The sequence below is a fragment of the Desmodus rotundus genome, chromosome 12 (genome assembly GCF_022682495.2).
Source record: "Desmodus rotundus isolate HL8 chromosome 12, HLdesRot8A.1, whole genome shotgun sequence".
NCBI classification, from domain to species: domain Eukaryota; kingdom Metazoa; phylum Chordata; class Mammalia; order Chiroptera; family Phyllostomidae; genus Desmodus; species Desmodus rotundus.
Genome location: NC_071398.1, coordinates 88,871,598 through 88,884,666, shown reverse-complemented (window position 1 = coordinate 88,884,666; position 13,069 = coordinate 88,871,598). Strand labels below are relative to the sequence as shown.

Here is a 13,069-nt window from a genome sequence, read left to right as displayed (position 1 = left end):
CTCTAATTATGGTGCTTACTAGCTTCATAGCCATGGGCCTTAAATCTCGGTCTCTTCATTTTCCCAACTACAAAATGGTGATTATGCCTTGGTGGTGGTTTTGATGCGTGAATAAGATATCTGTGCAAAATACCTTGCCCCGTTATTGGTTTTTATTATTTGAGATTGTTAGAGAGCTGCTTCTGTACTTAGATGCTCTCACTTTCCTCATTAGAATAGTTTTGCGTCGAATAGGCAGACTTTGGGTGAGGTCAGCAGGGAAGGTTTCATTATCTTTCCTCTTGAATTTTGTTTCTGTAAGAATTTCTACTTAAAAAGGCATGATTTTCCCTTAGAAGTTTAAAATTTTTATTTCTGAATCATGCCTTGCAGAGACGTGTGAAAAATAAATGCCATTATCCAACTTGAAGCACATTCAATTATCAAGATTTTTTACAATTCTAAAGTTCAGTAAACATGCTTCAAAACTGACTCATTAAAAATACCTGAACTTAAATGTTCTGCCCCCCGTTTTTGTCTCCTTAACTAGATTACAGCGAGGCAAGAAACAGCAGATTGAAAATGGCAGTGGGGCCGAGGACAACGGTGACAGCTCTCACTGCAGCAACGCGTCCACCCACAGCAACCAGGAGGCGGGGCCCAGCAACAAGCGGACCAAAACGTCCGACGACTCGGGGCTTGAGCTGGACAACAGCAGCGCGGCGGTGGCCATCGACCCGGTGATGGACGGCGCCAGTGAGATCGAGCTTGTGTTCAGGCCCCACCCCACGCTCATGGAGAAGGACGACAGTGCGCAGACGAGGTAAGTGTGCGGGGTGGTCGTGGGTGATCTGAGTTCAGAAAACTTCACTGGGAATTAAAAGGCAATTTTGCATGAGGAATGAGGGCAATATTTGTCACCCCTCTGACTACCATGCTTCGTTTATATATTCTTGCTCTCTAGGTTGTTGACTTCTTCCTCACATGCTCCCCATCCACGCTTGCCTATCTGAAAAGAATCACCCTCCTACATAGTGGAGGAAAAAGATCGTTTAAATTTCTTAATAATACTGGGGCGCCAACAGGCTCCAAAATTTATACTGGTGAAGGTGGCTGCCTTACTGCTGTATCCCAACACATTCCCTGCCTTCGAGTGCAGACAGGCATCAGATAAATGCTGGTTCAGTGAGTGATATTGTTGACGAGTACACCATGTGTTTTTTAAAAATATCCCAAGATTAGTACTTTTATGCTTAGTCTTAAACACCAGAAGGTCGATGGATGCTTCGACAGTAAGAAATTGGTCATATTCTCAATGCTGTGGACAGCAGACCTTTGATCACTGGGGTTGAGGGGTATGTCCTTTTTCTCAGCACTGTGTGTATTTCTATTCGATTTTTGTCACGTCATATCATATTTTATGGATGCTTTTGTGGCCTGGGTAGACAGATAGTCTACTTTCAATAATAAATTTTTAGATAATAGATGAATAAATTTCTGATATTATTTTGTCAATAAGTGAGACATTTTATAGAAATATATTAGTTGTATAACTTAAGTACATTTTCATCATTAATCTAGCAATTAAATTTCTAATGATTTATTTATCCAGATACATAAAGACTTCTGGTAATGCCACCGTTGATCACTTATCCAAGTATCTGGCTGTGAGGTTAGCGTTAGAAGAACTTCGAAGCAAAGGAGAGTCAAACCAGATGAACCTTGATACAGCTAGTGAGAAGCAGTATACCATCTACATAGCAACTGCCAGTGGTCAGTTCACTGTGAGTATTGAAAACAACAGGCCCTGGAAACAGGGACCGTCTGGGGGTGGCAGGTGATAGGGTGGGGCCTAATAAAATGGTGCAGGGCGGGGCCCTGACACCCTGAGAGAGAGAGAACGCAGTAGTTAACTTTCAGGTATCTTTTAGGAATAGTATAAATGGCAAGTAGTTAATCTTAAGTTTTTATTTTTAAGTGGAGTTTTATGTTGTTCCAGCTCACTATTACTGTTCTTTGAGCAGGTTTCATAATCCATTCTTTCTTTTTTTCTTTTAGGTATTAAATGGCTCTTTTTCTTTGGAATTGGTCAGTGAGAAATATTGGAAAGTGAACAAACCCATGGAACTTTATTATGCACCCACAAAGGAGCACAAATGAGCTTTTACTAAAACCAATTCGGAGAATGAACTTTTTTATAGCCTATTTCTTTATTATGAAAGATGTATCATCATTACTTTTATGGACAGAATCTTGGATATGTTCAGTTTTCTTCCTGAGCCAGATTCGTTTACACTATTAGAATCTTTTCCCCTTAATTTAAGATTTCCTTTTTGGAAGGGACAGCAGTTATTCAGAACTTTTTCTTTCCTTTTAAAAATATATCTTAAGTTCTGTGTCTTCACAAAGTGTGGTTCCATTTGGAGCACCCTTTGACCCAGGAATTTTTTGGAGTTCTGTATTCTTAGGATTCAGTTGGCCATCTTTTCCCCTCCCTCAAAGTTTAGGCCTTACAGAATGTGAAATTGTATTTTGACTTTTTTTCCTGGAGTCTCGTATATTTATAGTTTTCTATATAAGCTGTAGTATCTTCATGAAGACCAAGACTCAAATTTACTGTGCTTAAAAGTCAATTCTCATAGGATTATTGCTTTCATGATATTTTATTCCATAATATCTCATTCTTTTTAAAAAAAGGCTCTTTGTGAAGGGAGTGACCATTGTCATGCAGTGTTATTTTTTCCCATCCCCTCCCGCCTCTAATTTTGGAATTTCTGATCCTGGGAAAGAGAATCAAACAAAATCTCAAGTTCAATAAGGACTTGGTTCATTTACAGATTTTACTGAAGAAATATTATATTGGTCTTATGTAGTCTTCAAGTATATATTTAAAGAAGCTTTTCTTGGTATTAGTTCTCCTGTCACTTCAGTTCCTGTATTACGTATGTTTGATGATTTTTTTCTATTAAAATACCAGATATGTGGAGATATATTGCACTTTAGCTTTGATGAAAAGTACAAGATATGTTCAGAGCTTCCCCAGTTCTTTTATGTCGGTAGCTGTGTGAGTTAAGGATAACATGGCACATGGAACTAACAGTGGGGGGGAATATTTGCTTCTGTTTGAAAAGTGTGTTTTGTATTTTGGGTTGCCATATATCAGTTTATATATTTGGTGCTCTGCTAATTACACTCTAGAGAAGCAAGTTAATGGAGCTTGAGACCTGCCTTGATGTGTAGTAGGAGATAATTCTGTAGAAGAATGTCAGCCAGTAGGGTAAAAGTCATTCTGGTCTCGTTCATTGCGCTGTATATTGAGGGACAGTGAGTGTTCAGCATCTGAACCCAGGTGGCTTTGTGATGGTGGGTCAGAAACAAGATGAACTTGTGTGTTATTTTTCGTCTCTGTTCTAATTTCAGGTATGTTTGCAAGTTTATATTGTCACAGTATTTACAAAGACGTGTTCACATTGAGAAATTAGCCCCGAGGGGTTTTTGCCGGGGCACTAGCCCTCCAGAACCGCCGAGACGGAAGCCTGCCTAGGAGCTGTCTGTCACGTTTGGCGGATTGGGGCTGCCTCGGTGTTTCACATCTTCGGCCCGATGTGAAAACTTCACAGGCTTACTCAATTCAGTTTTTTACCATCCTATTGAAAATACTTAAAATCTGTTTTTACAGTTGTTTTTGGTAATCTGCGCCATGAAATTTGAAAACCACCAAAAATCAGTGAAATTTTGTATTCAATTCCTTTTTTCTGGTGTAACGTTACATTGTATAGACTATTACTGCATGTCCACTCAATATAACTCTGGTTTTGCGATATAACTATTTAGATTTTATTGGTGACATTAGATTAGTTGTTGCATTAAATAACTGAATTCCCATTGTGATTATTAATTGAAATTTTGTCTTTAAGCAAAAAGTTACTTGTGAATATAAGCTCTGTGCTGTGAGACCGTATGTGTTCTAATCTGTCACGATGGGAGGCTGTGAACTCTGCGTTGCTGTGAATTCATTGGGTGTGTGGTCCTTGGCAGAATGTAGCGGTAATATTTGGTAGATATTACAGATACTTGGTCGAGCATCGAGTGCAGTGTTCTGTGTGTGTGTGTGCTCACATGTGTGTGTTTTTGGGGTGGGCACTGCTTATCATCACTACCAACCAAGATGTTATCATAAAGTATCACCTAAACACATTCTGTAATTACCATCTCAGCCGAGGAGCAAAAAGCTCACCAAATGTGGTGAGGGCCATTTAAAAATTTACAAGAGTAAAATCTGTGTAGCCAAATGTACCATTGTAATCATTTGTAAGTGTGCAGAGGCATTAAGTACATTCACAGTATTGTGTGACCATCGCCATTTGCTGAACTTTCCTATCATTCCAGACAAACCCTGTACTTGTTACCTCCCCCCCAACTCCAGCCCCTGGTAACCTTTGTTCTGCTTTCTCTCTTTGAATTTGACTGTTTCAGTCATCTTATGTAAGTGGAATCAGACAATATTTGTTCTTTCTGTGTGTCTTCATATATTTTCAGGTGCCATTCATGCTGTAACATGTATCAGACTGTCATCCCTTTTTATGGTTGAATAGTATTCCATTGTATGTGTGTGCACATTTTGTTCATCTGTTGCTGGACGCTTAGATTGATGGCCTTTATTGTTACTGTGAATAATGCTGCTGTGAACATTTTGTATGTGTATCTGTTTGAGTCCCTGCTTTAAATTCTTCTGGGTATATACCTAGGAGCGTAGTTGCTGGATTGCGTACTTCTGTATTTAATTTAAGGAACCCCAAACTGTTTTTGAGAGTGGCCATACCGTTTTACGTTTCCGCCAGCTAAGTACAAGGGTTCCAGTTTCTCCACATCCTCACCCACACTTGTGTTTGTTTTTGATAATGTCCTAATGGGGGTAAAAAGTGTTATGTTACTGTGGTGTGATTTGACTTTCCCTAATGGCTTGCGATGCTAAGCATCTTTTCATGTGCTTATTGGCTGTTTGTATACCTTCCGTGGAGAAATACCTATTCACGTCTTCTGCCTATTTTTAGTAGTTTTATTTTTGTTGTTGTAGGAGTTCTTTATATATTTTGAATAGCAATCCATTATCAGATACATGATTTGCAAATAGTTTCTCTTTTTTGTGTCCTTTCCCTTGATAGTGTCCTTTGGTGGACAAAAATCTTAAATTTTACTGAAGTCGCGTGTGTCTGTTTTTATTGTTGCCTGTGCTTTGGGGGCCATATCTGAGACGGTGTTGCCAAATCCCGTGTCATGAAGGTTTTCTAAGAGCTTTAGAGTTGTAGCTCTTACAGGTAGGTTTTTGATCCATTTTGAGTTTTGTATGTGGTGAAAGGTAAGGATCCACTTCGTGTGCATTTGGGTATCCAGTTTTCCCAGCAAAATTTGTTGTAAAAACTGCCCTTCCTTCAGTTGTCTTGGCAGCCTTATTGGAAAGTTAATTGGCTGTATATGTAAGGGTTTATTTCTGGGCTCTGGATTCCATTGGTCTGTGTGACTCCCCTTTTGCCAGCACCATGCTGTTTTTGTTTCTGTAGTTTGCAGTAGTTTTACATATTCTCAATCCTCTGAACCCTGCGAGGAAGACAGTACTTCCCTTGTACATTTGAGAAAACTGAGGCTTGGGGTTCTGACTTGGATAACTAAATATGAAATAATTGAAATGCCAGATGAGAAAGGGAGCCTTTTTAAAAATCCCCATGACATTTATACTTAGAAGTATTTGCTTTTTTAAATCTTAAAAACATAATTGTAAGAAAAAGGTATTAATTAGTATGCAATTGTTGTAACTGTAAAAATGGCTTCCTTGAAATGTTAATGTTATCAAGGAAATTAACTATGGAAACCTGCTTTCCCATAAAAACAATGAAAACTGTAAAAGTCAAAATAAACTTTTTAAGAACTTTAAAAATTAACTAAAGGCTTCTGACCATCTAAAAAGCATTTATTCAGTAAAAACGAACGAGTTTTGTAGCATTTTAAATTTCCCAGTTCCAGGGTAGACTTGAAAATGAATAGCCTTGTAACTATACCAGCTGTGAAAACCAGCTCCTTAGTAGCCTGGGAAGGGGCTTCAGGCTCCCCCAAAAGCCCTCCTGCAGGGAATTGTCATGGTTTGACCTGTTTGGTGCCTTGCTGAAGAGCTGTATTCTCAGAGCTCCATCTTTATCTGACCTGACCTCCCTCAGTGTCTGCACACAGCCCCACCTTCAGCCTCTTTGTGGGAAACAGCTGCAGTTGTTTAGCAACACAGCAGCTGCTTTTAGGTCGTGATGCCCCTTGGGGCTAGCACAAGGCTGACCGAAACACAAAGGGGAAAGCTGAGGAAGGACACATCTGTAAGAGGGTTTGGAAAAGCTCCGCGATATTCTTGGGGATTTATGGATACATAGAAGGGCACAGGCGTGTGCAAGGCTGTCTGCATGCCCAAGGCAGACATGAAGGCAGCACAGCTGAGCTGTGGCAGAACCTGAGGCTCTGCCAGCAGGAGGTGGACGCGAAGGCAGAATTGTGAACTTCATGTTGGAGTGTTGAAGTCGGGTCCCGAAACGTTTACCGCACTTGACAGAGAGTTGGGTCAGGGCACTTAGGGGATTTTCTGTCCAACCATTAGCTGGTCTTTAAGCTAACAAAATAGATGAAGTGGCCATTCACAGCCAAGAAATTAGTAAGACTTTACAGGACTACTCTTCTGCTAATTGTGTAGGACTTCACAGAATTAGTGCAGGAAGGTCACTGAACAAAGAGCAAACAACAAATCCCAAGGATGTGAAGGGACTCTTCTATCCCGAGTTGCTACATTATATAAAGTGTTTAGTTTTCAACAAAAGTTTACCAGACGTGCAAAGGAAAGTGTGAAGAAGCCTAGATGTTTACTTAATTAAATAAAAACTTTAAACCAGCTTTTAAAAACACATTCAAAGAACTAAAACCATTTTTTAAAAAACTAATGTGAGAACAATCACCAAATAGAGAATAACAAGAGATAGAAATTATAATAATAAATAGAAATATTGGTTCAGAAAAATACAGTAAATAAAATCTAATAGAGGGGTGAATAGCAGATTTGAACTGGTAGAAGTATTTGACAAACTTGAACACAATAAAAATAATTTATTATTTTAAATTAATAGGCCAGGTGAAAGTGTCCTACCAGAAAAACAGGAATGAAGGGAAAACCCTGCAGAGACCTGTGGGATGCCATCAAGTGTGTTAACTTGCATAGTGGGAGCCCCTGAAGGCGGGGGGGGGTGCAAAGGGGCACAAAGTGTGCTTGAAGTTACCGCCCCAAATTCCAGAATTTGGTGAGAAACAGTTTACACCCGAGAAACTGGATAAATGCAAAATAACACAGAGAAACTCTTGGAAAGAGCAAAAGAAGGGACTCCTGGAATACAAGGGATCTTTGGTGAGATTAACCACTCAATCCATGAGAAGTCACGGAGGCCGGGAGGTAAGGAAGGACATTCAAAGTGCTGAAAGGAATAGTCAGTGAACCAAAAATTCTGTGTGAAGCAAATTATTTCTCAAAAATTAAAGATAGTGATGTTTCTGCTTAAAAACAATGAATTTGGTGCTAGCATACCCGACCTACAAGAAATTCTAGAGGGAGTCCTTTAGGCAGAAATGAAAGGACATTAGATAGTAATGCAAATCGATATGAAGAAGTAAGTAGCAGACTTCCAGGAAGTCCAGGAAGCTCAGAGAGTCCCGAAGAAGCTGGACCCAAGGAGGAACACACCAAGGCACATCATCATTACATTACCCAAGATGAAACATAAGGAGAGAATCTTAGAAGCAGCAAGAGAAAAGGACACAGTTACCTACAAAGGAGTTCCCGTAAGACTGTCAGATGATTTCTCCAAAGAGACTTTACAGGCAAGAAGGGGCTGGCAAGAAGTATTCAAAGTCATGAAAGGCAAGGACCTACATCCAAGATGACTCTATCCAGCAAAGCTATCATTTAGAATGGAAGGGCAGATAAAGTGCTTCTCAGATAAGGTCAAGTTAAAGGAGTTCATCATCACCAAGCCCTTATATGAAATGTTAAAAGGATTTATCTTAAGAAAAAGAAGATAAAAAATACGAACAGTAAAAATGACAGCAAACTCAGTTATTAACAACCACACCTAACACAAAAACAAAAGCAAACAACTAGAACAGGAATAGAAACACAGAAATGGAGATCACATGAAGGGTTATCAACGGGAGTGGGGGTGGGGGGAAGGTACAGAGAATAAGTAGCATAAATGGTAGGTGGAAAATAGATGGGGAGGGTAAGAATAGTATAGAAAATGTAGAAGCCAAAGAACTTTATAAGTATGACCCATGGAAATAAACTATGGGGGGGAATGTGGGAGGCAGGGGGTGGGCAGGATGGAGTGGAGTGAAGGGGGTGAATGGGACAACTGTAAGCATAATCAAATATATTTAAAAAATAAGCACTAGTCAAGTTAACAGGTATAAAAAATGGTATAAATAATTGGTATTGGCTTGGGCTGCTATAATAGCATAGGTTAGGTGGCTTGAACAACACACTTTTCATAGTTCTGGAGATGGGAAGTTCAAGGTTAAAGTTTGAGCAGATTCGGTTCCTGATGAGGGCTCTCTTCCTGGCAGAGAGGAAGAAAGATCTGGTTTCTCTTTTTGCAAGGATAGATACCATCATGGGGCCCCATGCTCACCACCACATCTCAAACTACCCCCATAAGCTCAACCTTCAAATATCACATTAGGGGTCAGGGCTCCAACATCTGGATTTGCCGGAGATACAAGCATTCAGTCTAATAGTACTTTGGTTTGTAAGTCTTCTAATTTAAAAGGAAATTGCACAAAGTAATAATAAGACTGTTGAGTGGCTCATAGATAAAGATATAACTTGTATGGCAATAGCATAAAAGGATGGCAAGGAACTAATTGGAGCAAATGTTTTGCAGTCTTCAAATTAGGTTGGTAGTAATCTGATCTAAATTGTTGTAAATTAGTAAGTTAATTGTCATCCCTAGCACAACCACTAAACCTGCAACTCCAAAAAACATTTAAAGAAACGGGGGGATTAAAATGGTATATGAAAAAATAACACAAAGGAAAGGTGTAGTGGAATAGAAAACAAGGCATAGTAGAAAACAGCAAACCCGCAGATACAAATCCAATTACCATTAATTACGTGAGATGTTAACGGATTAAACACTCGAATAAAAGGCAGATATTGGCAGAATGATGCAGCTGTATATTGTTCATAAGAAACATACTTTAGTTTCAAGGAAACAAGTTGAAAGGAAGTGGATGGGGAAATATAGGAACAATAAGCAAGTGAGAACCACGGTATTAGTCACACGAACACTGTACCTGAAGACGGTGTAACTTTGGCCAAGTGCCTTAGTTTCTTAACTCCATTACACCTCATTCTCTAAGCTGAAGGGGTTGATGTCTGTAGTCTTTTCTATCTCTAAAACATGAATACTTCAGCTTTATAGGATCGGGTACACTTAAGATAGATTCTTACCAAGTGTATTGAGATTTTCAAGTTGTAACTGATTACTTAGAGATCTAGAGTTTCAATCTATTCAAAGGGTTGTAGCTTGCTATGATTTTGCTGTCAATCAAAAACTAAGTCTTGGGGAAATGGGAATGAAGCTGGAAGAGTTACTGCTTTCTGCATATGTGTAGATCGTTGAGTACAAAGTATACTGGTTAGGAGGGCTCAGTTATGGGAAATGGACAGTAGGCCAGGGATTAACTATAGTTTTGTGATACTTGTTTCAGAAGTTGCCGTGGCACTGGCCTGTGTGGCCCGTTTATAATTAAATGTTTATGTGTATCTTTCAATGAGCACTGGAGTCTGCCTGGGATTGGATCCTATCTCTTCCACTTGCCAGTTTTAGAACAGCTTTGGATAAATTAGTTAATCTCATTTAGCTTTGCTATAGATTAGAGTATATGATACAGTCTACGTAAAGATAACACTGTAGAGATAAATTACGTAAATATAAGGTCTTACAATTAATATACCACTTCCTAGGAAATGTTTTTACTTGGCAAGTTTTATTCTCTGGTCTATGTGATCTCAAATTCTCTTCAGTCCACTTCAACTGCAGAAACTAGGTGGAAGTAGTTTGCAGTTGGGGAATAACGTTCACAATTTACTCACATTTTAAAGTTAATAGTCTTATCACCTCTGTGCCCCCTGCCCCCCCCCCAAACTATGGAAGGATTCTTGGGCTAGAGGTGGCATTGGTCCTTGTAGAGTGGGGAGAGGGTGGTATCAGAGACAGGGATCAAATGGCTGTGGGTGGTGAGACACTGTAGACAAATGCAGACATTGGCTTTCTTTTTATAGATGCTTAGCCTTTGTAACCTCTTCCTGGTCTTCGTGAATTCCCATCCCTAATGAGGGAGAGTTACTACTCGCCGTATGGAGACTAAAATTGTGAGATGTTCACTTTTTCAGCCTCCCTATAGCTTTAAGGTTGAGGTAGCTGGGGAGGGGGGAAGTGTGATCCTGTAAATTGGCTGAGTTTGCTGTGTTTCTGGGTTTCTTAGACGCTGCTCTGGAGCGTGGTATTTGAAGGGAGTAAGGGTTTTGGAAAGATTTGGATCAGTCAGCATCCCAATCCCTTCACTCTCCGGAGCCTCACTTACAATGGAGGAAGCTCCTTAGATGGTCGCTGCTTTGGTGCAGGGCCCCTTCGGGGAGCTAGGTACCTTGCAAAAAGCAGCCCATGTGCTTTCTCCCTGCAGTCCTTCCTTGTCTTCGGGACATAAAGTCAGATCCCAGCATGTTCTGGGGACACATTGCCTCTTGAAAGAATTCCTTTTTTGATCCTGTATGATTTGGGGAGATCAGAACATGATTTTAAATTGGGTCCAATTGTCAGTATGGGCACCCTCATACCAGAGAGTTGGTCTCGACCTGTGAGCCGGAGGAGCTGGGCCTGCTGCTGGTCATGTGGCTGAAATGTCGACTCAGCAGTGCCTCATTGAAGTTGGAGGTGAGTTGCTAAAAATGCCTCGAAACAACATGAAGAAAGGAAATCAGAGACTCAGGAGGGGGACATTGGAGAGGATTCATTATGTGTGGTCTGCTCACCCACCCCTCGGAAGAGCCTGATGGACCATGGTCACTGAGTCACTGGAAAGTACACTGGGGGGAGGAGTAGGACTCCGAAAAGCCCTGGCTGATTCATGGTGTGACCTGTCCTGGGGTCAAGGCAGGCCTGTGCGATCTATGTAACTGGAAGTTACAGGTCTGACTAGATCCACTGCGGTGGTCACGATCCCATGTCCACCTCCTGCTTCTGTTCACTTCCCGGACCCCTTACAGGGGACCCTGCCCTCGCACCCCACGTCTGTGTTCTCCATTCTCCTCTTGGCCTTCTGCGGAGTAACCTGGGCTGTTTACCAGAGCAGCTATTTGACAATTAAGAGAGGAATTTCTAGACTTGGAAATCACTGAACTGGTGTTAGTCTGATTTCTGCAGACCAGGACGGCCGGTGATAAAGGGAGTTTTAACCTAGTCCACCTCAGTGGCCCCCAAACCCTCCGGGATTACTTCTCACATTCCTCAATGTGTGGATGGAGTATTAACAGAAGCAACCAGCACAGTCAACACACTGCTTCTTGCTGGGAGTAAGGACTGGTTTCTTGTGCTGCCCGAATTTTAGTGGAGGGATACAACTGATTTCATGTTCCAAATTACTGTTATGCAAACAAGGTGCTAATGTAGACTAGATGGGATTTTATTTTTTAAGAGATTTCATTCATTTACTTTTAGAAAGGAAGGAGAAAGAGAAACATTAGTGTGTGAGAGAAATATGATCAGTTGCCTCTCACATGCCCTCTACTGGGGACCTGGCCCGCAACCCAGGCATGTGCCCTGACTGGGAATCGAACTAGACCTTTTCGATCTTTTTGTTTGCAGGCTGGCACACCAGTGAGAGCAAATTAGGTGGGATTTTAAAAGTATTTCCTCATTAGGTAGATACAGTACTTTTAACAGTTCCAAGCTACTTCCTACCAAACTTTATTCAGAAAGTCTGCCTGTATATATGAAGTTAGTTCAGATAAACATATTTTAAATAAGTAATTTACATATTTTATATCAAATTAGGTTCCTGGCATAAAACTAAACATCATTGATCAAAATATGCTGATAAGAATTTAGCAAAATTTGAGACTGATACTCAACATTAAATCAGATGGTCCAGGTACTGATTTGCCTTTGGATTTATAGTAATTTTAAATATACAAACAAAAAAGGTAACTTGCTTTTGTGCTCATTTGTGAGTTTAATTGTTAAGAATTATAGTTTATTATAGTCACAATAGAAATGAACTTGCACTTCACATACTCTTCTAAATTTTATAAAACGATTCCATTAAGTGAAGGGAAAAAATTCCTCCTAGGACTATATTGTAATAACAGAGATTTCTTTCTTCTAAGTTAGTAATCTGTGTGATGGGAGTGACCCTCCCTGGACTTCCGTGTGCGTTGCTGGGTGCTTCTTCCTTAGGTTGCACATGTAAAACCTTCGGTTATGACCCCCCCCCTCCAGCCCCCAAGCTTAATTCTTGTGAAGTTACTTCCTCTAACAAATACTTAAGGGTAAATATAGATTAAATCCTTGAGACAGAAATCTAAGCTTTATACTAAATCCTTTCATTGAAACATATTCAAATGAAGTAAGAACAGTATTTACTGATGAAAACATGATTTTTGTTTCAACTAATTTTCATAGTTATGTTAGCCTGGGCTACTTATACAAAAAATTAGCACATACGCTCCCCCCTCACTAAAATAAAAACAAAAACCACCCCCAAAACAAAAATCTTTCTAATTTAGTAAGGTGGCAACATTTACATCTGAGGTAGCACAACTGAGCGAGGGAATATTGTGTGTGTGTGTTATCAGCTGAGGCACTTGAGGTCACCCAACTTGTTCGATATATTAAAATATCTCTCCTTGAGAAGTTCAGTGCTTGTGAACGATTATTCTGATTAATTAGAACCATGGTCTCAATTTACTTTGACAAAATCTTACTCTGAAGTTTAGTCACAGACCTTATAC

General features: G+C 40.0%; 1 protein-coding gene across 1 annotated transcript in view; it reads left to right on the top strand.

Annotated features, from left to right (window-relative positions):
- RNF2 (ring finger protein 2) overlaps positions 1–2,965 on the top strand; it is a 36,996-nt gene extending 34,031 nt beyond the window's left edge. Inside the window, exons 5-7 of the mRNA XM_053914659.2 lie at positions 530–802; positions 1,592–1,763; positions 2,038–2,965. Coding sequence (XP_053770634.1) covers positions 530–802; positions 1,592–1,763; positions 2,038–2,139 — 547 coding nt within the window. The 3' untranslated portion in view covers positions 2,140–2,965. The remainder of the gene's footprint in view (positions 1–529; positions 803–1,591; positions 1,764–2,037) is intronic.
- Positions 2,966–13,069: the final 10,104 nt, after the last annotated feature.